Source organism: Aythya fuligula, chromosome 28 (assembly GCF_009819795.1).
Source record: "Aythya fuligula isolate bAytFul2 chromosome 28, bAytFul2.pri, whole genome shotgun sequence".
Taxonomy (NCBI): Eukaryota; Metazoa; Chordata; class Aves; order Anseriformes; family Anatidae; genus Aythya; species Aythya fuligula.
In genome coordinates, this window is record NC_045586.1 from 2549624 (window position 1) to 2573569 (window position 23946).

The 23946-nt window shown below is 69.9% G+C and overlaps 5 protein-coding genes across 7 annotated transcripts; all 5 read left to right on the plus strand.

Moving 5' to 3' along the window:
- The first annotated feature begins 164 nt into the window (after positions 1–164).
- Positions 165–1670, plus strand: ACKR1 (atypical chemokine receptor 1 (Duffy blood group)). The gene is made up of 2 exons (XM_032204325.1): positions 165–185; positions 744–1670. Exons 1-2 carry the CDS (start codon positions 165–167, stop codon positions 1668–1670), a joined length of 948 nt encoding a protein of 315 aa, XP_032060216.1.
- Positions 1671–3474: 1804 nt separating this feature from the next.
- Positions 3475–4436, plus strand: LOC116499575 (serum amyloid P-component-like). The gene is made up of 2 exons (XM_032204326.1): positions 3475–3538; positions 3817–4436. The coding sequence occupies exons 1-2, from the start codon at positions 3475–3477 to the stop codon at positions 4434–4436; spliced, it is 684 nt and encodes a 227-aa protein (XP_032060217.1).
- An 886-nt stretch (positions 4437–5322) lies between these two features.
- Positions 5323–6690, plus strand: LOC116499576 (serum amyloid P-component-like). Its single transcript, XM_032204327.1, has 3 exons — positions 5323–5486; positions 5577–5746; positions 6095–6690. The coding sequence occupies exons 1-3, from the start codon at positions 5323–5325 to the stop codon at positions 6688–6690; spliced, it is 930 nt and encodes a 309-aa protein (XP_032060218.1).
- Positions 6691–7718: 1028 nt separating this feature from the next.
- On the plus strand, positions 7719–9810 carry DUSP23 (dual specificity phosphatase 23). Of its 3 annotated transcripts, XM_032204529.1 has the most exons (4): positions 7719–7726; positions 8448–8742; positions 9347–9528; positions 9645–9810. In XM_032204529.1, exons 2-4 carry the CDS (start codon positions 8479–8481, stop codon positions 9670–9672), a joined length of 474 nt encoding a protein of 157 aa, XP_032060420.1. In that variant the 5' UTR covers positions 7719–7726; positions 8448–8478; the 3' UTR covers positions 9673–9810. The 3 variants fall into 3 exon arrangements, with proteins under 3 accessions (XP_032060420.1, XP_032060419.1, XP_032060421.1); XM_032204528.1 differs by lacking the exon at positions 7719–7726 and having other exon boundaries at positions 8346–8742; XM_032204530.1 differs by lacking the exons at positions 7719–7726; positions 9645–9810 and having other exon boundaries at positions 8346–8742; positions 9347–9532.
- A 2473-nt stretch (positions 9811–12283) lies between these two features.
- IGSF9 (immunoglobulin superfamily member 9) lies at positions 12284–20471 on the plus strand. Its single transcript, XM_032204328.1, has 18 exons — positions 12284–12350; positions 12493–12678; positions 14788–14940; positions 15211–15362; positions 15520–15637; positions 15739–15880; positions 16066–16211; positions 16296–16438; positions 16519–16659; positions 16755–16871; positions 17207–17357; positions 17494–17617; positions 17716–17891; positions 18000–18250; positions 18365–18449; positions 18818–18988; positions 19146–19191; positions 19498–20471. The coding sequence occupies exons 1-18, from the start codon at positions 12284–12286 to the stop codon at positions 20417–20419; spliced, it is 3291 nt and encodes a 1096-aa protein (XP_032060219.1). The 3' UTR covers positions 20420–20471.
- Positions 20472–23946: the final 3475 nt, after the last annotated feature.

Genomic DNA, 23946 nt, shown 5'->3' on the forward strand with positions numbered 1-23946 from the left:
AGGAACGCGTGCGCCAGCGTGCGCAGCACCCACCGGAGAGCACGCGTGGGTGAGCGTGCACCGGCGTGCAAGGGCGCACGGTGCCCACCGGCGAGCACGCGTGGCCGAGCTGAGCCACCCCTCGCAGCGCCTGGAGGAGCAGTTAACAGCCCGGGGGACACATCATGGGCAACTGCATCCCAGTGGTGAGTGCTTCTCCCTGCCCCGCTGCTTCCCCTCCCCATCTTCCACCCCTTTCCCATCCTGCCGGGTGCTCGGAGCGGGCGGTTTTCTCTGAATTTCAAAGAGAAGCATCTCGAGGTGAGCCCGCTTCCAGCTTTTCCCCACGTCTGCTGAGCTTTTCCCTTCCTGCACTGCCCCAGCACCTCCCAGCACCCCCAGTGCCCCTGCCCATCTCCCCCAAACCTGGTGGATGCAGGGTGCTGAGTCTCGGAGCTGGGAAATGCTCACTTACAGACAGCACCGTTGGCTTCGCACCAACCTCGGAGGCTGTAAGGAAATTTGGGTTTTCCTGCACCTTGTGGCCAAGCCCACAGCCCCGGGGTATCAGCACTGGGCAGACCCCTGCGCCCAGGGTGTCCCTCCCCGATAAATGCCGCAGGCGGATGCGCCAGCCGTCCCCACACACGCTTGGGTGGCAGCTCCAGAGCAGGACAAACCCCCCCCCAGCCATCAGAGGGGACATTTCAGATGCCATCCCACAGCCGTGGGGGCACCTGACACCCCCCCGATCTCCTCCTCAGAGCCCCAAAGTCCTGCAGAACGAAACCTTCTTGGACGCGGACCTGCTGGACCTCCTGGGCAACTTCACCATCAACGAGGACTACCTGGTGGACTACACCGCCTCCGAGCCCTGCCACAACGCCTACTGCCCCTTCTTCCAGCGCGCAGCCCCCGCTTTCCTGGCCACCACCTGCGTCACCACCGCCCTGGCCACCGGTGGGCTTCTGGTGGCCTTGGCCAAGTGTCCCCACACGTGGCCACACCACCGAGCCCTGGTGGCCCAGCTGGCGGTGGCAACCGGGCTCTTCGCCGCGCTGCTGCCGGCGGTGGCAGCGGGCATCGCGCAGGGCTGGCGGCTGGGTGCGGGGGCTTGCAAGGTCACCCAGCTGCTGTGGCACTGCAGCGTCTTCGCCCAGGGGCTGCTGGTGGCCAGCGGGTGCTGCAGCGGCGTCTGGAGCCGCTGGGAGCCCCGCAGCCAGCGCCTGGCTGCATGCATCTGGCTCGGGGCGCTGCTGCTGGCCGTGCCGGCCGCGCTCGCTGGCGGCACAGTGGCGGCTCCGGAGGCGAGCTGCATCCGCCGAAACGTCGACATCTTCTCGCCCGTCTACCTGCTGCACCTGGCCTCGTGCCTCTGCGTCTTCCTGCTGCTGCCGGCCGCGCTGCTGGTGGCCACGCTGGTCCGCGGGGGGCGAGGAGGGGGCTGGGGGTCCGGGGTTGGAGCGAGCTGGCTCTTCTTCGTGCTCTGGGCGCCCTACGGCGTGGGGCTGGCTGTGGATTTCCTCCTGTATGCCGAGGTGCTGCGGTACACCTGCAGCATCTTCGAGAGGTTTGATTACGCCCTGGGGCTGTGCGAGGCGCTGGGGGTGCTGCACTGCTGCCTGGCGCCCGCCGTGCTGCTGGCCACCGGGCTCTGCCACCGCAAGGTGGGCGCTGACGGCGGCTTCTGAGCACCCCCGGCACCCCAAAAACAGCAGCTGGACCCCGGCACCATCCCCAGGGGGCTGGCAGAGCCCAGTTCCCTGTGTGTGACATTGGTCCTCCGCCACCCATGGGTGGCATTGTCCCCCCGGCACCCTCTCCTCCTGACCTGTGACCACCAGCAGTGCCAAGAGAAAGCCTCAGCGTGGCCACCAGCTCCATCGTGCTCCTTTTTGGGGGTCATCACCGGGCTCTCAGCACCCACAGCCACCCCGTTTGGGGCCAGCCACCCCGATTTGCACAACGGCCGTGTCCCCGGGGTGCCCGCAGCCCCTCGGGAGGGGTCAGCCCCAGCAGAAAGGGCAGCAGCAGCAGCGGTGTTTTATCCCCACGGGCGGCACCGACGGGGGATTATTGGCTCTCTCCCCACGAGCCGAGACAAACGCCCTGTCTGTGATCACCCAGGGGAGATTATCTGCAATAAATGAGCCTGCCAGAGCCGCACACGGGGCCTGCTTTAATGGGGTGAGGGGGGGTCCCCAAAACCCATACTCCACACCCATCCTCACCCTCCCCTGCTGCTGCCCACGCTGTCGGCTTCCAGTGAAAGCTGCTGGACACGGAGGTGGCCGGGATGAGGCCCTGGGGGACGGGGCAGGACAGGGCAGCGCTTCCTGAGGATGCCCGGCCCCGGTGAGCGCCGGCTTTGCAGCGCCATCCATCACCTCCGGCCGCTCCTCGTGCCTTCAAATTAGGGGGAGACGTTAACGAGGCTGGAGCCGCTCTCCCCGGGTTGTTAGCAGGAAGCCGGGTGATTTATGTCTGGCGCTGGAGGCGTTTGGCCGGGGCTCATCCATTCCCATTAGGGATGGCCACGGTCACGAGGCGCGCGGGTGCCAAAGAGCCTGGCAAGGAGCTGGAGCAGCTCGGGGTGTGGGGAGAGCAGGGAAAGGCACCGGGGGGCCCCAGCCACCCCCAGGGACCAGCACCCAGCATCTGACCCCCGAGGGGCTGGAGGTGTCCCTGTTAAAATAAGGGAGATTGAGCCCAAAAAGGGGTTGGGCGCCCGCAGCCGGGTGCAGCGCGGTTTCGCTCCCCAAGCCCAGACCTCCCCCCCCAGCCCTGCACCTTCATTGCTGAGCCCAATTTGCCCCCACGCAGCCCCCCCTGGTTCCTCCAGTGCCTTCATGCCGTGTCTCAGGCTGTCCCGGGGGTGTTCGGGGACGGGTTTGGATCCTCATGCATCCCCCCGGCCATCCCCACAGCAGTGAAATCCTCCAGCTCCCCGATCAGCCTGCCCCCCAGCCTCAACCACCCTCCGAGGAGGACACACGGACACCCTGGGAGGACACACGGACACCCTGGGAGGACACACAGACACCCTGGGAGGATGCTCAGACACCCTCGGAGGACACCAAGGCCGCAGCAGACCCTCAGCCTCTTGAGTTTGCCGTGGTTTCTTCTGCCACCTGCTGCCCACGGCTCCAGTCCCAGCCTCCATCCCTTTGGCCTCGATGCAGGGATGGGGCCAGCAGAGCCCAGGGACGTGGCCAAGAGCCGCAGACGAGGGACAACGGGCACCTTTGGGCTCAAATTTGGGAAGTTTTCCCCGGGGCTGCGGTGGCCCGAAGCTGCACCGGGGCACGCGCCCAGGGCACGGCTCCAGGGGAGCCCCGTGCCGGCGGTGACGCAGGGTCTCGTGGCCCCATGACAGCGTGAAATCGCCCCCTCCGGGCCGTGCCAGGCTGCTGGGATTGGGGGACGCCGCTTCCCTCCCACCCAGGGCAGCCGATAAACCCCTGGGTGCCAGCACCCACCGCCGCACCCAGCACCATGGGCAGCCTACGGTTGTGGCTCGCCGTCCTCGCTGGCCTCAGCGGTGTCACCGCCCAGGAAGGTAGGGGGACAGCGGGGGGACCAGGGCTGGCAGCGGGGTGAGGAGCAGGGAGTGAAGAGCCCTGGGGTGTGGGAGCATGAAGGGGGGGCAGCCAAGGGGGTCCCATCCAGATCCCCATCCCTGGGGACACCGCGGTGGCTCAGCCCCATCCGATGCCCCCAGCCAGCTCTGGGAGCCTTCTGGGGGATGCTGGAGCACCAAAGGCACAGCGGGGACATCCCCCAGGGGGGTTGGCTCGGAGACCACCACATCCCTTCTGTCACCCCCCCCACTCCCAGACCTCTACCGAAAGGTGTTCGTCTTCCGGACCGACCCCAGCGATGCCTACGTGGTGCTGCGGGCGAAGCCGGAGCAGCCGCTGCTCAACTTCACCGTGTGCCTGCGCTCCTACACCGACCTCACGCGGCCCCACAGCCTCTTCTCCTACGCCACCAAGGCGCAGGACAACGAGATCCTCCTCTTCAAGCCCAAACCCACCGAGTACCGCTTCTACGTGGGGGGCAAGTCCGTCACCTTCCGCGTCCCCGAGAGCCGCGGGGACTGGGAGCACGTCTGCGCCAGCTGGGAGTCGGCCACCGGCATCGCCGAATTTTGGCTCAACGGGAAGCCCCGGCCCCGCAAGGGGCTGCAGCGGGGCTACGCGGTGGGCGCCGAGGCCGTGATCATGCTGGGGCAGGAGCAGGACGCCTTCGGGGGGGGCTTCGACGTCTACAACTCCTTCACGGGCGAGCTGGCCGACGTCCACCTGTGGGACGTGGGGCTGTCCCCGGACAAGATGCGAGCCGCCTACCAGTCCCTGCGCCTGCCGCCCGCCCTGCTGGCCTGGAGGAGCTTGAGCTACGAAACCAAGGGGGACGTGGTGGTGAAACCGCGGCTCCGGGAGGTTCTGGGGCGCTGAGAGCCCACCTCAGCCCCCGCTGTCCCCTCGCTGTCCCCTCGTGCCTGGCAGAGTCACCCAGGGGTGCCCCTTCCCTGCCCGACGCCCCCCTCGTGCTGCCCCGGTGACACCCAAGTTCGTCCCCTTCCAGTATTATGAATAAATCAAATAAACCAGCAGCAACACAAGAGCTTCTCCGTGCGAGGCTGACGGGATGGGTGTGAGCAGAAATAAATTCCTGGGGATGTGGGGGGTTAAAGGGGGGCTGGGGGGGGCTTTGGGCAGCTCCCCAAGGCTGTGGGACGTGTCGGGGGGCTGTAGCAGTAACCGAAGGGCACGGATCCATGGGGCTGGCACACACCTGGAATAGCAGGAATGATTTGGGATGGGCACACGAGGCTCGGGGCAAGCCCCCAGGGCCACGTCCCCTGTCCCCACGCATGTCCCCAGGCTCCCCGCCAGCTCGCCAAGGCCACGACCCCTGAAGCAAACCAGTCCCCAAAGGCGTTCAGCAAACACCGCCGGAGCGGTCAACGTCCCCAAGCACTTGGTGACAAAGGTTGGGCGCAGACATCACACCACAGCGCTCTGCTCCCCGTCCAGGGAGGGTTTCAGCCCCCGGGGACGCGGCACGGTGGCTCTCGGGTCCCCCTCGTCCCCCACAGCGGTGCCGGTGCCTGGGTTCGGGGGGTGCGTGGGGACATGGGGACACCGTGGCTCTGCCTCCTCGTCCTTGTAGGGCTCTTCGGCCTCGCTGTCCTGGAAGGTAGGGGTGGAGGGGCTGCGCCAGGAGCCCCCCCCGGGTCCCATAGGGAGAGGGGATGGGGTGGGGGGTGCAGCAAGGGGGGAAGGCAATGGGGATGCAATGCCAGGGACTGCAAGAGGGGGGACACGGGGGGACGCGGGGATGCCCGTGGGGGTGGTGGGGGGCTGGGGGGTGTCCCCCCACCCAGCCCAGTCCCTGTGCCTGGGTGCTGCAGACAAAATGACCGCCTGGATCCAGCCCTACCCGCCGGCACCCACCATGTACCACCAGCTGATGCTGTCCTGCGAGGTCACTGGGGACGCCAGGTAAGGGTCGTCCCCCCCCCACCCCCAACCCCACAGCTTGGCCACCCCCGGGGTGTCCCCCCCCCCACCCCCAAGTGACCCCCAACTCAGCGTCAAGGAGTTCCTGTGGGAGAAGAAAGGAAGCCGGGAGCCCCTGCAGAAAGGCCAGAGCAACGTCCTCATCTTCAGCTCCTTCAACAAGTCCCACCTGGGCACCTACACCTGCACGGCCACCGGCCCCCAGGGCACCGCTGTGGCCACCTACGACCTGTGGATAAACGGTAGGGAGGGGACCGAGGGGGTGGCTGGGGACAAGCTGTCACCGCGTGCCCCTGGCGCCCTGCATCAGAAGCCCGCACGTGGCTGCTCTCGGCGGTGGAGGCCACCCTGAGGTCTGATGGCAGAGGCCACCACTGGGGCTGGTGGTGGAGGCCACTTCAAGGTCTGGTGGTGGCAGCCACCCTTGGGTCTCGTGGTGACAGCCACCCTTGGGTCTGGTGGTGGAGGCCACCCCGGGGTCTGGCGGTGCCCTCCTTGCTGGCACTTCACCACCCCGTTTCCCCCGGGGTGGATCTGGCCGGATGCCATCCCGGTGCCAGGAGCAGCCACCTCTTTGTCCCCTCTCCCAGACCTGGTGAACCAAGTCTTCGTGTTCCCGCGGGAGACCAAGGACTCCTACGTGGTGCTGCGGGCGAAGCCGGAGCAGCCGCTGCTCAACTTCACCGTGTGCCTGCGCTCCTACACCGACCTCACGCGGCCCCACAGCCTCTTCTCCTACGCCACCAAGGCGCAGGACAACGAGATCCTCCTCTCCAAGCCCAAACCCACCGAGTACCGCTTCTACGTGGGGGGCCAGTTCGTCACCTTCCGCGTCCCCGAGAGCTTTTCGGAGAGCGAGCACGCCTGCGCCAGCTGGGAGTCCCCCACCGGCATCGCGCGCTTCTGGCTCAACGGGAAGCCCTGGCCCCGCAAGGGGCTGCAGAAGGACTACGCGGTGGGCGCCGAGGCCGTGATCCTGCTGGGGCAGGAGCAGGACAACTTTGGGGGGGGCTTTGACGTCCGTCAGTCCTTCGTGGGGGAGATCTCGGCCGTCTACATGTGGGACAGGGAGCTGACCGCCGGGGAGGTGAGGGATGCTATGTACAACAGCCCCTCGCCCGCCCCCATCTTCGGCTGGAGGAATTTGCCCTACAAGATCCACGGCGAGGTGTACCTCAAGGGGTGACCCCAGGGCCAGCCCTGCCCTGCCCCGAGCGGGCTGCGATGGCCACCGGGGTCGTGTGTCCCCATGTCCCTATCCCAATGTCCCCATCCCCATGTCCCCATCCCAATATCCCCGTCCCAATATCCCCGTCCCAATATCCCTATCCCTATCTCAATGTCCCCATTCCAATATCCCAGTCCCTATCCCAATGTCCCCATTCCAATATCCCGGTCCCTATCCCAATGTCCCCATCCCAATGTCCCCATCCCCATGTCCCCATGTCCCCCTCCCCATCACCACCGTGTAACCACCCAGCACCAAATAAATGAAGAAACGGGGTTGAAAAGCAGTGGCCATGGGGGATTTTATCCCTGGGGGGGGGCACAGGAGAGGTGCCCCCCTTGTCCCACCCTGGGGACAACCCCCCCGTGTCCCCTCCATGAGGCCGAGTGGAGCAGGGCTGAGCGGGGGCTTCCCAACCGGGGGGGGGCACCGAGGTTGGGGACAAGGGGACGGGAGTGGGGGGGGGACACGGAGATGGCAGCAGGGTGGGGGCAAAGCACCGGGAGGGGGCAACCCCGGGGTCCCGGTGTCCCGGGGGGTCAGCCCCGGTGTCCCATTGTCCCGGGGGGGGGCAGTCCCGGTGTCCCGACATCCCGGGGGGGTCGTCCTCGGTGTCCCGGTGTCCCTGGGGGGGGGGCCAGCCCCGGTGTCCCGGTGTCCCGGGGGTGGGCAGCTCCCCGGTGCCCCCCCCGGGTCACTGCAGCCCCGGCACTGCCGCCGCCGCCTCCCGGTGCCGGCTCCGCTCCCTGCAGCCGCTACCGGGCCCCGGCTCCGCCACCCCCCCCCCGAGCGGCCTCCCCGGTACGGCGGGGCCCGGGGGGGGGGGGGGGGGGGCGCTGGGGGGGGTCCCGGGGCCGTTCCGGAGGGGGCCGGGCCCGGTGCGGGGGCCCCCGGTCGGAGCAGGCCGCGGGGCCGGGCCTGCGGCGGGGGCGGGCCTGTGCGTTGGGGGGGGGGGGGGCAGGGGCCCTTTTGGGGCCGGAATAAGCAAAATTGGGTCCGGGAGGGGGTCCAGGGGGGGCTTGGGGGGCTGGGCCCGGTTGGGGGGGTCCGGGGGGTTCGGGGGAAGCCGGCCCGGGGGGCTGGGGGGGGTGTGGGGGGGGCTGGGGGAGGTTGGCCTGGGGGTTTGGGGGGGGGGGAGCAGGGTTTTGGGGGGCTGGGGGGGCTGGTAGGGGGCTGGGGTAGGGCAGAGAGCATGGGCAGGGGGGCTGAGGGGCCCAGCTGGGGGTCCTGGGGGGGTCTGGGCTAGGGGTGTTGGGGGCCCTGGGGGGGGGGTCCTAGGGAGCTTGGTTGGGGACCTGGGGGGCCTGGCCTGGGATTTTGGGGTCTGTTTGGGGGGTCCTAGGGGGCACAGCCTGGGGGTCCCAGCCCTGTGGTGCTGGGGAGTCATGGCCGGGGGGTCCTAGGGAGCCTGATTGGGGTCTGGGGGGGTCCTGGGGGGCCCTGCTCTGGGCTCCTGGGGGGGCCTGGGATCTTGGGGTCTGTCCGGGGGGTCCTAGGGGGCATAGCGTGGGGGTCCTGGCCCTGTGGTGCTGGGGGGTCATGGCCAGGGGGTCCTAGAGGGCATAACCTGGGGGTCCCCTCCCTGTTGTGCTGGGGGGTCCTGGGGGGCATAACCCGGGGGTCCCCTCCCTGTTGTGCTGGGGGGTCACGGCCGGAGGTCCCCAGATTTTGACCAGGGTTCCCCATCCCAGCCCCCTCCCCAGGGCGCGCGGCAGCTCTGGCCCCCGGTGCCGGTCCCCGCAGGCGATGGTGGAGCCCCCCAACTTCTCGTGGGTGGCGGAGGGGCGGCTGGCGGGGCTGGCCATGCCGCGGGAACCGGGGCATTACCGGTTCCTGCTGGGCCAGGGCGTGCGGCACCTGGTGTCGCTGTCGGAGCGGCCCCCCCCCCACCACGGCTGCTGCCCCGCGGTGCAGCTCCATCGGATCCGCGTGCCCGACTTCAGCCCCCCGACGCCCGGGCAGATCCAGAGCTTCCTGCAGCTGGTGGAGGAGGCCAACGGGCGCGGGGAGGTACGGCCCGAAGGGGGTGACAGCAAGGGGGTGGCACCAGGAGGGAGGTGGCACCGGGGGGGAGGTGGCACCGAGGGGGAGGTGATGCCCAGGGGGTGATGCCCAGGGGGTGATGTAGGTGGCACCGGTATGGGGTGGTGATGCCAGGGTGAGTGGCACCAAGAGGGAGGTGACACCGAGGTAGAGGTGACACCAAGGTGGAGGTGACACCGAGAGGGAGGTGACACCAAGAGGGGGGTGATGCCAAGGTGGAGGTGACACCAAGAGGGGGGTGACACTGAGAGGGAGGTGACACCAAGGTGGAGGTGACGCCAGCGGGAGGTGATGCCAAGGTATAGGTGACACCGAGAGGGAAGTGACACCAAAGCGGAGGTGGCACCAAGGTGTAGGTGACACCAGGAGAGAGGTGACACCAAGGTGTAGGTGACACCGAGAGGGAGGTGACTCCAAGGTAGAGGTGACACTAAGAGGGAGGTGATGCTAAGATGGAGGTGACACCAAGAGAGAGGTGACACCAAGCTGGAGGTGACACCAATGCAGAGGTGACACCAGGGTGGAGGTGACACCGAGCGGCAGGCGAGGCCCTCACGGCTGCGCCGGCCAGGCGGTGGCGGTGCACTGTCTGCTGGGCCACGGGCGGACGGGCACCATGCTGGCGTGCTACCTGGTGAAGGCGCAGGCGCTGAGCGGCGCCGCCGCCATCCGGGAGATCCGCAGGCTGCGGCCGGGCTCCATCGAGACGCGGGAGCAGGAGCAAGCCGTCATCCAGTTCCACCAGCACCTCAGGTAGGTGCAGCCCCCCCCCCAACCTCCCCGGGGGGGTTCCCTGTGCCGCAGAGCCACGGCAGGCCCGGCTGTGGGGTCTGAAAGCCCAAATTTTGCATGGATCTGCCTCACTGCAGCGCTGGAAGGGACACCGAGGAGGCGTGAGCTGGAGTTTCTCCCCGAGCAGCGTGTGCCGGATGGAGGTGGAAGGAGATGCTCGCGCTGATGTCCTGGGGGAGCCTTGCCCAGCCCTGCGGTGCCACCATCCACCCTGTCCCCCCCCTATTAAAGGACTTTTCGGTGGCTTCTTTCCACCTCGTGGTTCGAACACAACCCCTGCTGCAACCCCCCTGCGCCAGCTATCCAGGCGACCTGGTGCCATCCCCCAACGCCACGGCACCAAACCTCCATCCCCAGGCACCCCCCGACAGCCTCCTCGGGGCGCCCCAGGGTTGGGGACGCCTGCGGCTGCACCCTGAGGTGCTGCGGGGACCCCGTCCCGGGTCTCAACCCCGCGAGCCCCGGAGCTGGTCGCTCGCCAAAGCGGCGATGCCGTGCGGCCACGTCAGCGCCCCAGGGCCGGCCCGGGACGTGGACGCTTAAACGGGAGCTTAGCTGGAATTTAGGCATCTCCGTCCAAAAGCCCAATCCTGAAAATCTCTTCTCAGCTGCTCCTAACCTTGGTGGCACTTAAATCCGGAGTGCCAGAAGCGTCACCGTCCCCATTCCCGCGCGCGGGGCACATGGCCGGGAGCGCCCGGCACGCACCGGGTACCGGCACAGCCCCCACTGGGAAGGTTGTGGGGGGCCTGGGGGGCTGTCACCTCCACCAGGCAGCCCCAGCGTCCCCAGATATCCCCCTGAGACCCCAAAACGCCGTTATCATCCCCCAGAAATGACACGCGAGGGTGGTGGCTTGGGGCAGTTGGGGTGGGAGCCAGCAGGGATGGGAGGAGGGTGGCTGTGGGGACGCGGGCACCCCAAAGTGGCACAGAGCTGCCCTCGGTGCCACCCTGCACCCCAGGTTGGGGTCTCAGGGACCGTCTGTGTCCGTACCCCATGGGTGACACCATGGCCTGTGGCACCACGTGGGGACAAGGGACATTTGGGGTCACCCAACTGCCTGGCCCCATCCTGGGACACGAGCGGCTGGGGCGAGGGGGGGTGGGGAAAGGCCCCACGTGGAGGATTTGGGGACACGAAAGGGGACGGGGACGGGGCAGCGAGGTCCAACCACGGCGCCTAAGCCCAGGGAGCCGCAGGACTCCCATGGGGCTGTGAGGTGCCGGAAAGCAGCTTACCCGCAGAATTACTGCCTTGAACAAATCTCACTTTAGCTCTGGCCTTAATAGTCTCCCGTGCGCCGGGGGCCGCGCCGGGACTGGCCGAAAGGGGGGCACGGGAGGACCCCTGTCCCGGGGATGGGGTCGGGACGGGGGGCTCAGCACCAACGTCCCCGAGCGGTGATGCCAAGAGGGACCCGGCACGGCCACGCGTGGCCGGGCAGCACCGGGGGGACCGGGACACAGGGGGGTGACCCCACACCGGTGCCCCCAGTAGCAGAGCCCCCAGGGCTGGCGGGTGGCCCAGCTCCGGCTCAGCCCCGCGGGGACACGGCTCCGGTGGCCGGAGGGGACGGGGTGAGGAGGGGATTAGAGGGGTGACGGCCGGGGTGCGAGAGGGCACGGGGAGAGCCCCGGGGTGGGGGCGGTCACGGGGGGCGGCCGGGGGTTGGTGGCGGTCACGGGTGTGCCGTGGGGTGGCACGTGGGGGGGGTCCCCGGCATAGGGCTGGATGTGGTGTGGCACGGCATGGCACACACCAGTGTCACACACCAGTGTCACCCACCACACACCAGTGTCACACACCAGTATCACGCACCCATGTCACCAACCTGTGTCCCACACCAGTCCCCCACCAGTCACACACCAGTGTCACCCACCACACACCAGTGTCCCACACCAGTGTCACCCACCAGTGTCACCCACCCATGTCCTACACTGGTGTCCCACACCCGTGTCACCCACCTATCACACACCAATGTCACCCACTCGTGTCACCCACCAGTGTCACCCACCAGTGTCACCCACCAGTCACCCACCAGTCACAAACCAGTGTCCCACACCAGTGCCACCCACTGATGTCACCCACCAGTGTCTCACACCCATGTCCTACACTGGTGTCCACACCCGTGTCACCCACCTATCACCCACCAATGCCACCCACCCGTGTCCCACCCCGTGTCACCCACCCCTGTCCCCTCCACCCCCATCCCCACCCCCCAGAACTACACCTCCCATCACCCCCCGCGCCTCCCCCTCCCCTCCCCGCCCCGCTATTGGCCGCCCGCTGCCGAGCCGACAGCCAATCGGCAGCGCGGCGGGGCGGGGCCTGCTCACGCCCCGCCCACCACCGTGGCTTTGGCGGCGGCCGCCCGGTGGCGGCGGCGGCGCGGGGCGCGGAGCGGAGCCGCGGGGCCCGGGGCGGGCATGAGGAGCCCCCAGCGCCCCCCGGTTCGGGGCCAGAGCGCCGCGGGCAGCCCGGCCGAGCCCTGCCGAGCTCCGGCCCTGACCCCCGGTGGCAGCCGGTAACCGGTCGCCGGTGCCCGGTGATCTCCCCGCCCGCCCCTCGGTGGCCGCCTGTCCCCGCCGCCACCGGGAGCAGCGGGCCGGGGAGCTGGGCTATGCGGTGGTGGCTACGTGCGGCCTTCCTCAGCCTGCTCGCCGGCACCGGGGCTGAGGGTAAGGGGAGCGGGGACCGGGAACCGGGAACCGGGATGGGAACCGGGAACCGGGATGGGAACCGGGGACCGGGATGGGATGGGATGGATGGGACCGGACAGGGTGAGACGGGATGGGATGGACGGGACGGGACGGGACGGGATGGGAAGAGGGGGTGCGGTGCCACCGGTGCTCCCGGTGCCACCGGTGTTACCGGTGCCACTGGTGTTACTGGTGTTACCGGTGTCCCCGGTGCCCCGTGCAGGCAGCGGGCCGAGCGGGGCCGTGGTGGGCCGCGTCGGGGACAGCGCGGTGCTGGGCTGCGACCTGCTGGGCGCCCGCCAGAGCCGCCCGCCGCTCTACGTCATCGAGTGGGTGCGCGTCGGCTTCGTCCTCCCCATCTTCATCAAGTTCGGCCTCTACTCGCCCCGCGTCGACCCCGAGTACCTCGGTGAGTGGCACCGGGAGCACCGGGAGCACCGGGCACCCCGCTCGGGATGGCTTCACCACCCTGCACCCCTCGGCCGAGCGAGCCGTGCTCGGGGAAGGGATTTGGGTGAAGCCATTTGGCGGGGCCGGGATTTGGGGCCAAACGGGGCCGCGGCGTGGGAGGCCGCTCCTCGCCCCCACCGGGTGCTCGGGGCCAAACGGGGGGGGGGCCCGGTCCGACGGGATCCGGCCTCGGCGGCCGAAACTGCCAAAAAAATGTGCCGCAGGTGGAGCCCGGCCACAGGTAGGGGTGAGGAAGGAGCCGCCAGCACGGGGCAGGAGCAATTTTGGGGTGCTCCCCGCTGCCAGCACCTTCCCGGGTGGCTCCGTGGGATTGGCGGTGACACCAAACCTCGCGGTGACACCAAATCCTCGGCACCTGCCTCCCGGGGGCCCCCCGGCTCCCGTTACCTGCGGGATCTCAGGTTTCCCCCCGGCACAAAGGGCTCGGCCCCATCCTGCTGCGCCCTCCCCGCGTCCCGCCAGCCCTCAGCCTTGTCCCCAACGGTGCCACCAGCACCCTGGGGTGCTGCCACCGGGCTCGGCGGTGGGGACGGAGGGGACGGGGACCCTATGGGGGGGGCTGCCGGGTGGCAGCTGGCCCTCGATCCTCCCCATGGGGGGATCTGGGGTCAGGCAAGGGGCCCCCAGGCTCAGCCCCGCAGCCGAGAGCTCGGAGCAGGCAAAGCGGCTCAGGTGTCACCCAGGAAGCCCCTGACCGCCACCTGTGTCACCCAGGCACTTTGGGGACACCTCGGGGACGAGGGTGGGCTGCGCCCCTGAAAGCCCCTCGTGTCCCTGGGGGGCGACGGGGCCGTTTCTCCCCCCCCTCTGCCATCAACTGGTGCCGGTGGTCCCCAGCCGCCGCGTCCCCTTTGTGTCCCCTTTTGAATGGCGGTTGCCAGGCGCTGGGGGATGCGGGGCGGGAGGGCAGCGGCGGTTTTGTTGTTTTTTTTTTTTCTGGGGTTTTGTTATCGGCCGGGCGCTGGGCGAGGAGGAGGAGGGGTTGGGGCCGGCGAGGGGGGGATTAGGGAGAGGCTGGGGGCGTCCCCAGGGCTCTCGGAGCCCTGCCAAAGGGACCTTTGTTCAGCAGCCTGCGGGGCCCAGGGCTCGGGGCCCTCGCGCTGCCGCTTGGCGCTGCGGGCGCAGGGTGAGGCCGAAGGCACCCGGCTACGTCCATCAGCCCCCAGAGAAGCAGATTTTTTTTGGGGGGGGTGGAAGAAACTTGGGGAGCACGTGTTGCTGTGCTGCGTCCGCACAACGCGTCTCTGCGCCGATCCCGTCCCCAAACCGCCCTGCCCGACCAGCCTGCCGGGTCCTGCTGCTCTTCCTCCTCCTCTTCCTCCTCCTCCTCCTCGCTGGGCTCGTCTGGCCGGGTGCAGCACCCATGTGGGGACCTGTGGGGACACCCAGCTCCGGCTGGGGCTGTTGGGGGTGTTCCAAAAAAACTTAATTTGAGGGAAACCCTGGCAAAGGTGCTGCTCCCGGGCACCTTTGGGTGCTGGTCACCACCGTGGCCCTGCCCCACGGTCCCAAGGGGCCGCCTCGGGTGAGGGCACGCAGAGGGCTGAGCCGGGGGTGCAGCGGGGTCTGGGGGTGCCACGGTGCTGAGCGCACCCCGGTGGTGCTGAGCCTGTTGCCTGCTGCATGCCTGAGCCGATTAAGGCTCTGTTAATAGCCCGGGGGATTAGGGGGCTGCACTCGCTCTTGCTTGAGGTCCTTATCCTCATCATCATCATCATCACCAGAGGGGCCGGCTTGGGGCGAGCTCCCCCACATCAGGCAGCCCCCCGGTGCCCCCAGAGCAGGGGAGGGGCTCATCCAGACCCCACAGCACCTCCAGGAGCGGGAAGGTGCCAGGGCTGAGCAGGGTTCCCGAGGGGGGAGCCCCGGGGGAGATCCGAGCCGAGGCTGCGGGTGCCAAAAGGCAGCGGGGAGGGATTTTGCTGCCAGCCCGAGGGCTTTGGGGGAGCAGGGAGGCCCCTGCATGGGCGGGTGCTCTGCGGAGGTGGTGGCCCCGGGCACGGGGACGTCCCCAAACTGCTTGGGGCAAACGTTTCTGGCTCGGCAGGTCGCGTGCGGATCGAGGAAGGCGCCTCGCTGCGCATCGACCTGCTGCGTGCCGAGGACCAGGGCTGGTACGAGTGCCGCGTGCTCTTCCTCGACCGGCCCAGCGCCGACGCCGACTTCCAGAACGGCACCTGGATCCACCTCACCGTCAACGGTACGGGTTGGAGCTGCCAGCACGAGCCCAAGCTGCTGCCTGCCCTGCCCTGTGCTGCTCTCGGGGTGCTGAGCTTGGTCTGAGAGCTGGATTTGGGGTGGGGGAGCGGTCGTGGTGCGCCCTGTGCCTGCGCCTGCTCCGCTTGGCTTTGTGAAGTGAGGACAGGGGGAGGATTTGGTTGTCCCCCCGGCAAAGGAGGAGCTGCAGCTGGTGGGGCTGGGGCTGGATCTGCTCGTTCCCAAGACCGAGGGTCTGTGTTTGTCTTTGCAGCACCCCCCACCTTCCTGGAGACCCCCCCAGCCTTCGTGGAGGTGCGGGACCGGGAGGCGCTGAGCCTCACCTGCACGGCCATCGGCAACCCCCAGCCCGTGGTCATCTGGAAGCGGAGCGACCTGGCCGTGCAGAGCGGGGACGCGGTGCAGGTGAGCACGGCGAAGTGCCAACATCCCCCAGGGGGAACTTTGGGGTCGGGGGGCGAGTCTCAGGGGGCACAGCGACGCTCTCCACGTGGCTGGAGAGCGAGCCCTGGCCACGGGGCCACGGTCCTGAGAGCCTCGGTGGCCACCGGTGACATTGCAGGTGAGGAACGGGACGCTGAGCATCGCCGTGGTGGAGCGCGCCAGCGCGGGCACCTACACGTGCCACGCTACCAGCAAGGAGGGCACCATCACCCACACCACCCGCGTGCTCGTGCAGGGTAGGAGCGGGGCCGCTCGCCGAGCCCTGGCAGCGTCACGGGGTCTGTGGCACGGTCCCCAGGCCCCTCACTGTCCCCCCGTGTCCCCCCCCCTGCTGCAGGGCCGCCCGTCATCGTGGTGCCGCCGCAGAACGTCACCGTTAACATCTCTCAGGATGCCTTTCTGGCGTGCCAGGCCGAGGCGTACCCGGGGAACCTCACCTACACCTGGTTCCAGGGCAGCAGCAACGTCTTCCACCTCAGGTAGGGCAGGGACATGGTGCCGGGGGTGGCACCAAGGTGGCCGTGGGCTCCTGGTGGCCATCGGAGGCGCGGGGACCTCACCGAATCCCCAACGGCTGCGCTGGGGCACGGTGCGTGCCGGAGAGCTTTCACCCGTCCTGGGTGCCTGCTGCCACCCTCACTCCCACCCTCTCCTCCCCTCGCAGCCACCTCCAGGCCCGGGTGCGCATCCTGGTGGACGGGAGCCTCCTGCTGCAGCGAGCCACCCCGGACGACGCCGGCAAATACACCTGCGTCGCCAGCAACGGGCTCTGGAAGCCACCTTCAGCCTCAGCCTTCGTCACGGTGCTGTGTAAGAGCTCGGGGGTGCCCCCATCGGCCCCTACAGGGTCTCCAGCGCCCTCCCAGCACCCCACGTGTCCCCCCTTCCCCCCAGATCCGGCGCAGGTGACCACCATGCTCCCGGAGACCCATTTGCCCAAGGGGATGCGGGGTGTAATCCGGTGCCCCACCAGGGCCAACCCCCCGCTGCTCTCCGTCAGCTGGACGCGGGACGGGCGCCCGCTGGAGCTGGGCAAGGTACGGCCACCCACGGCCCCCCCACCCCTTCACCTGCACCCCGCAGCCCCCCGAAATCACCCCCACGCCTTTCCCACCAGCTCCCCGGCTGGTCGGCGCGGCCCGACGGCTCCATCGTCATCGCCACGGGGAACGACGACGCGCTGGGGGTGTACACGTGCACCCCCTACAACAGCTACGGCACCGCCGGCGCCTCCCGGCCCACCCGCGTCCTGCTCAAGGTGGGGACAGACTGGGGGGGGGACGACGGGGGACACAACACTCCGGTGTCCCGTGTCCCCGCCACCGTCCCCAGCACCGTGCGTGGCTCTTGCAGGACCCCCCCGCCTTCACCGTGCGCCCCAAGGAGGAATATTTCCAGGAGGTGGGCCGGGAGCTGGTGGTCCCCTGCGCGGCCCACGGGGACCCCCCACCCACCATCACCTGGGGGAAGGTAAGGAGCACACTGGGTGTCCTGGGACATCATCGCGTGGGTAGTCCCCGGGTCCTTGTCCCCACAGGAAGCCCTGGGGTCCCACGGGAGGGGAGTTTTGCTCGTATCACCTTTGGTTTTGTAGGAAACGAGGGCAAAATCCTGCCCCTCTGTGTCCGAATCGGCCCCAGGGGGGTGGATCAAGGTCCTGCGAGGGTCTGGGGGCTGTGGGGTCACTGCGGAGGCACTGGGGACAGGGACAGGGGATGGGGACGGGATCAAGGGATTGGGATGGGGACGGGGACAAGGGATTGGGATGGGGATATCAGCATGATCAGGGTGTCCCTGCCCCGCAGGTGGGCAGCACAGGGCAGAGCGGTGCCCAGGTGGATGGGAACGGCAGCCTGGTCTTCCGTCCCCTGGTCAAGGAGCAGCACGGGCGCTGGGAGTGCACGGCCACCAACCCGGTGGCCAGCGTCAGCACCGCCACCTCGGTCCACGTCCTGGGTGAGTGGTGGGGGCGGCGTCGGTGGGTGCCGAGCCCCGAAAATTGGGGGGGGTGGAAGGTCTGGAAACGCTCCTGGGCTTTGGTTATCCGAGCTGCCCCCGTCCCATGCGGTTTCTCTTCTCCTTTGGGTGCCAGGGACCAGTCCCCACGCCGTCACCAACGTCTCCGTGCTGCCGCTGCTGCTGGCGGCCAACATCTCCTGGGAGCCCGGCTTTGACGGGGGCTACTTCCAGAGGTTCAGCGTCTGGTACACGCCGCTGTGAGTCCCCCCGGGGGGGTAGGAGGGTGGCACCGGGTGGCCCCCAGCCCCTCGGCGTCCCTCGGCCGCGTGCTCAGGGCTCCCCCCGTTCCCCGCAGGGCGAAGCACCCGCCCCGCGCCCACCACGACTGGGTGTCGCTCTCGGTGCCGCCGGGGGCTCAGCACCTCTTGGTGGAGAACCTGCAGCCGGACACCAGCTACCAGTTCAGCGTCCTGGCCCAGAACAAACTGGGCAGCGGCCCCTTCAGCCAGATCGTCACCTCCGTGCCCAGGGGTAAGAGCAGGGTGCCTCGTAGCCCCCCCCAAAACTCCCCCGAAGCTCCGGTTTCCACCCCGCTCTCCCTCCCCACGCCACCCGTGCCAGCGTCCCCTTTCTCCCCAGGCTTCCCAGTGACCACAGTGCCTCCGGAGCCGCCGGCCATGACCGTGCACGTCTTCCTGTCCCCGCCGCAGGCCCTGAGCGCCAACGAGACGTCGCGGGGGGTCCTGCTGCGCTGGGAGCCCCCGGCCCAGCTCTCGGTGGCGCTGAGCGGCTACGCCCTGGAGCTGCGGCAGGACAAGGGCGGCTGGGAGGTGCTGGAGCGCTCCATCCCCGGCACGGAGAGCCAGGTGCTGGTGCCAGGGCTCATCAAGGTGAGGTGCCGCGTGGTCGGGGAGGGGTTGGGGGTCTCGCCGGGCGCTCCGCGGGGACGCAGAGAGGTGGGGGTGAGGCTGACGGTGCTCTGCTCGCCCCCCACCCCCCCCCAGGACGCCTTCTATGAGTTCCGCCTGGTGGCCTTCGCGGGCAGCTACATCAGCGACCCCAGCAACACGGTGAACGTCTCCACGGCAGGTAGGGGCTGCGCTGCGCCCGCCCGCTCTTCCAGCTGGGAGGCAGGAACCGAGGGAGGGAGGTGGTTGCCCTAAACGAAAATCCCCTTTTTGGGGTTCCAGCCCCAAAACTAGACCGGGGACTGCATCTTGAGAAGCGGGCACTGCGGGAGCGCTCATCCCCATGCACGCCTCTCGCGTGGCTTTGGTTTTGGGTGGCAGGGGAGCCTTGTCTGGTGTCCCTGCTGCCAGCACCCTTGGGAGCAGAGGCTGCAGGTCCCCCTGCAGCCCCCCGAGGCTTTGCCATCCCCTCTGCGGTGCCATCAAGGTGCTGGAGGCTGTTCTGGGGTGCTGAGCGGGTGCCCCAGCTCCGTCTCCCATCCGGCGCAGGCATGGAGGTGTACCCGTCCCGCACCCAGCTCCCCGAGCTGCTCCCGCAGCCGGTGCTGGCCGGGGTCATCGGCGGGATCTGCTTCCTCAGCGTGGCCGTCATCTTCAGCACCGTGGCCGCCTGCATCATGAACCGCCGGCGCGCCGCGCGCATCCAGAAGCGAAGGCAAGGTAAGAGCCAGCGCCTCCTGGGGGGGCTCAAGCCATGGGGACAGGGCCAGGGGGGCTGCGGGGGGGTGGCTGCCATCTCCTTCCTCTCCTCTCGCCTCCTCCTCATCGCCATGCGTCGCTGGCCGTGCGATCCCCGTGTGTTCTCATCACCTTCCAGATCCACCGCTCGTCTTCTCCCCCAGCCAGAAGCTCCCTGCTCCGCAGTAAGTCGCGCCATGCCACCCTTCCCCCCCCCCCCCATCATCATCATCATCATCATCATCCATCCGCTGGCTTGGGGCAGGAACCGGGAGCGGGGCCAGGCTCGGGGCACCCACGGGTGCTCCGCTTTCCCCTTGAGGGGGGCTCGTGGCCAAAGCAAGCAAGCAGGGAGCACCCGGAGCAGTGCTGCCACGTCCTGCAGGGCACGGCACCGCCCGGGGGATGCCCGATGTGAGCCCCCTAATTATGGGGAGGGGTCCAAACGAGCCGCTACGGGGATCCCGCAGCCGTTGCCCGTTTCCTTCCAGCCCTTCTCACAGCGCTGGTAGCCCGGCCGGTGTGGCGAGCAAGCTGAAGCTGCAGCCCTCCCCCTGCCCCAGCCTACGCCGGGCGCTGCTTTGGGGCGAAAAAGCCGGCACCAGCCTGGGGCTCAGCATCGCCGGGGCCGGATCCGGCTACGCCGTCTACGAGAGCCACCTCGGGGAGCACGGCGGGGACCCCGGCCCCCTGGAGCGCATCCGCCGCGGCCCCGACGGCCGCTTCGTGGTGGAGACCACCCAGAAGGACAGCGCCTTCGCCCCCCCGCCCCGGGACCCCCCAGCACCCAGGGGACCCCAACCGGATGATGATGATGAGGAGGAGGAGGAGGAGAAGGAGCCCGTTTGGCATCAGGGGGTGGCGTTACGACCCCGGCCCCCCGGGGACCCCCCCGCACCCTCCGGCCGCCGTCGGGGCCGTTATTTCGGCTACGGCAGCAGCAGCCCCGTGGCCGAAGCGGCCGCCCTGTGCATCGTCGACGTCAGCCCCGTGGCCTCCGCCGCCACTCTGCCTTACAGCCCCGGCCCCCCCAGCACCCGCTGGGACTCGCTGCCCCTCCAGGGCCCCCCCACCCCGGCCGCCGCCAGCCCCCAGCCTGCCGCGGCCCCCCCGGCCCCGAGCGGCATCCTGCAGTACCTGAGCCTGCCCTTCTTTAAGGAGATGTGCGTGGATGGAGACTGGCCCCCCCCCGAGGACCCCCCGCAGCAGCCCCCCACTCCCCCCCAGCACCCCGGGGGGGGGCCGGACTGCACGGACCCATGTGCCAAGGCCGCGGCCCCCCCCCGCCGCCACCCTCCTGCAGCCCCCCAAGCTGCCCCTTGGCCCCGCCAAGGCCTCGCTGCCGGGCCCCCCCCCCTGGCCGGCCCCCCAGGAACCGACCCACCGTGGTGCCCCCCCCGGCAGCAGGACTGAATCTGGGGATGTGCCCCCCCCGGAGAAGTTGCCGCGGGGCAGCTTGACCAGCCAGAGCAGCGGCCGGGGCAGCGCTTCCTTCCTGCGCCCCCCCTCCTTGGCACCATCCCTGGGGGGGCCCGGCCCCGGTACCCCCCCGGGGGACGGGGGCAGCTGGCAGGAGGGCAAGGTGAGCACGGAGCCGGCCCTGAGCGGCGCGGGGAAGAGGTGAGGATGCGCTCCTCGGGGACACGGGGGGGTGACAGCGTGCCACGGGGAGGGGGTGGCGGGTGATGGGACCCCCCCCTTAACGCTTGTAACCCCCCCCAGGAGGGACACCTCGGTGGACGAGAGCTACGAGTGGGACGCGGAGGTGACGCTGGCCTCCGACCTCCTGGCCGCCCTGCAGCTCTACCGCGCCGCAGCCCCCCCCCGGCCCCTCTCCACCATCGCCCTCCAGGACCTCGAGCGGCAGCAGCAGCGTGAGTGAGACCCCCCCCCCCTATTATCACATGCCCCCCCCCGGCCACCACCGCCTTTTGGGGATAGGGGGGGACCTCGAGGCACCCGGTAGGGTTTGGGGTGGGGTGGGGGGGGGGCACCCTGGGGGTGTCGCTCGGGGGCCGGACGCTGCCTCTCTCCCCGCAGAGCCCGGTGGCGGCGGCTCCTCGCCGGTGACCTCGGTGTCGGCGGAGGCGTTGGGGGGTCCGGGCGGCCCCCCCCAGCACGGGCGGCGCAGGGAGGGGGCCCAGCAGCGGCGGCGGCAGAGGCTGGGGGGGCGCGGGGGCTGCGGTGAGGGCTGCGAGCTGGCCACGCTGCTCTAAAAGGGGGGGGGGGGGGGGGGGGGGGGGGGCGCTTGGGCCCCCCCCCTCTGTCCCCACGGTATCCCCACGGTGTCCCCACGGTGTCCCCTTGTTTGGGGTTGGGGGGGGGGAATAAAGAGATGTGAGCGCACCCTGCGGGCTCGTGCACCCACTGTGCCCCCCCCCCACCCCAGCACGGGGACCCCCCCCCACCCTATGCAGCCCCCAGCCCCTGGGCTCCCCAGGGTGCTGTGCCCCCCCCCCCACCCCCAGCCTGGATCCTACAGCATCCCTCCCAAATCCCAGTGCCCCCCCCCAAATCCCTGTTATCCCCCCCCCATCCCCATTACCCCTCCCCAAATCCTGGTGCCCCCCCATCCCCGTTACCCCCCCAAATCCCCATTACCCCCCCTGGTCCTGCTGTGCCCCCCCCGGGGGGGGTCCCTGTAACCCCCCCACCCCCCTCCTGCTGCCCCCATCCCGCTCCCGGTGCTCCGGATGCTGCCCCCCCCCCCCCCCTCCCCGTCCTGTCCCGTTCCCCCCCCCGGGATGGGCGGGGGCTGGGGGGCGGGGCCTCTTCGCGGGGTGGGCGGGGCCTGCGTGCCGTGTTCCCTTATATGGCCATGTCGTGGGATCGCGTCATCGGGGGGCGGGGCCGGGAGCTACGTCACCCCCCCCCCCCGGAGCTTGGGGGGGCGGCGGCGGGGGGCACCCGGGGCTGTGACCCCCCGGTCACCACGGGTCACCCCTGGGCGTCACCCCCGGGTCACTCCAGTTTCACTCCGGTGTCACTCCGGTGTCACCCCTGCACGCCCCCCCCCCGTCCCCACATCCCCCCTGCCTGTCCCCCGTGCCCCCCCCGGTGTCACCCCCACCCTCCCTGGTGTCACCCCGTGTCCCCAGCCTTGTCCCCCAGGCGGTGCCCCTCCCGGGGTGTCCCCCTGTCCCCCAGTGTCACCCCCTGTCACCCTGCGTTCCCCCCAGGGGTCCTGCCCCCCCCCTCACCCCGGGGGGGTCTGTTTCAGGTCCCCCCCCCTCCTGCCCCAGGGTCCTGTCCCTGTGTCACCCCCCATTACCCCCCTGCCACCTCCCACTGTCCCTCCAGTATCCCTGCGTCACCCCTGTCCCCTTCTCTGTGCCCCCCCCATGTCACCCCAGGCCTGTCCCCCCCCCCATGTGCTTTGTCCCCCCCCCTGCACCACCCCCCTCCTGCTCTCTGTGTCACTCCTCTGTCACTTTTGTCCCCCCCCTCCACGGGTCCTACCCCCCTGTGTCACCCCCAGGGTCCTGCCGCTGTCACCCCACCCCTCCCCCCCTTCTTGCACCCCCACATCACCCCCACCCTTGACCCCACCCCCCCAGTGTCACCCCTGTCCTATGGCTCACCATGTCCCACCTTGTCCCCTCACCCCCATGCCCCCCCCCGCCACGTGCCCCTGTCCCCGCAGCCGTCCCCTGGGCACCGGGAACCCCCCCGGGAATCCCCAGGGGCCACCCATGATGGGGGGGGGGGGGGGGGACACACGAGGGGGGGAACCCAGCCATGTGGCACCCATGGGTGCAGCAGGAGCCGTGGCCACCACGGGGTGGGGGACACGGTGGGGCTGGGGTCCTCGCCACGGGGTTACCGAGGAGGGTGGCACCTCGCTTGCGGCGGGGGGGGGCTGGGTTTTGAGTTTTGGGTGCTGGGGGGGGGGGGGGTGGTTGGGGACACGGGGACGTTGCGGCGGTGGCCCTGCCACCCGTTGCGGACGCAGGCGGTGGCGCGGGGCCGAGGTTTGTTTGTTGTTTTGGTGGAGCCTCCAAGGAGACGGGACGGGGGCAGGCGCCAGCCACCGGCCCTCCCCGCCCCGCCGGGGCCACCGCGGGGCCGCCGTGTCCCTGCGGGGGCTGTGGCCCCCCCCCCCAGGGCTGTCCCCCTGCCACCGTAGCCAGGATGTGGCACCACCGTGGCCACCACCACCACGGTCCCCCCCCGTGCCACCGCGGTTGGCTTGCGCCCTGACGGCACGCGTGGCCCTGTGCCATCGTGGCCACCTCGTCCCCACCACGGCCCCTATGTCCCCACCTCGTCCCCACCACATCCCCACCACGGCCACCGTCACCCCGAGCCACCACGGCCACCCCGTCCCCACCGCAGCCGTGTCACAGCTTACCACGGCCACCGTCTTCCCCACCACAAGCTCCGTATCCTCTGCCACCACGGCCACCCCACGGCCACCTTGTCCCCACCACGGCCACTTTGTCCCCACCATGGCCACTTTGTCCCCACCGTGGCCACCCCATGGCCACACTGTCCCCCCCACGGCCACCTTGTCCTCACCACGGCCCCTCTGTCCCCACCTCGGCCACCGCAGCTCTCCTGTCCCCTCACCCCCTCCCCACCCTGTCCCCACCTCGGCCACCGTGTCCGTGCCCCAGCCCCGTGCCCACCGCCACGACCCCCGTGTCCCTGCCACCACGGTGCCTCTGTCCCTAATACACCCCCCCCACCCCCATTACACCCCCCCCGTCCCCATTACACCCCCCCCTGACCCCAATACAACCCCCCCACGGCCACCCCGTGGCCACCCCGCTCCCGTTCCCGGTGCCGGTGCCGGTCCCTTTGCCGGTGCCGGTGCCGGTCCCGGTTCCCCCGGGGCGGGGCGGTTCTGCCCCGGGGCTCGGTGGCGGCTCTGCCCCGTTCCGGGCCCTGCGGACCCGCCCCGGGAGCGGGCGGTCCCGGGCCGCCCCCGGCCGCGCTGA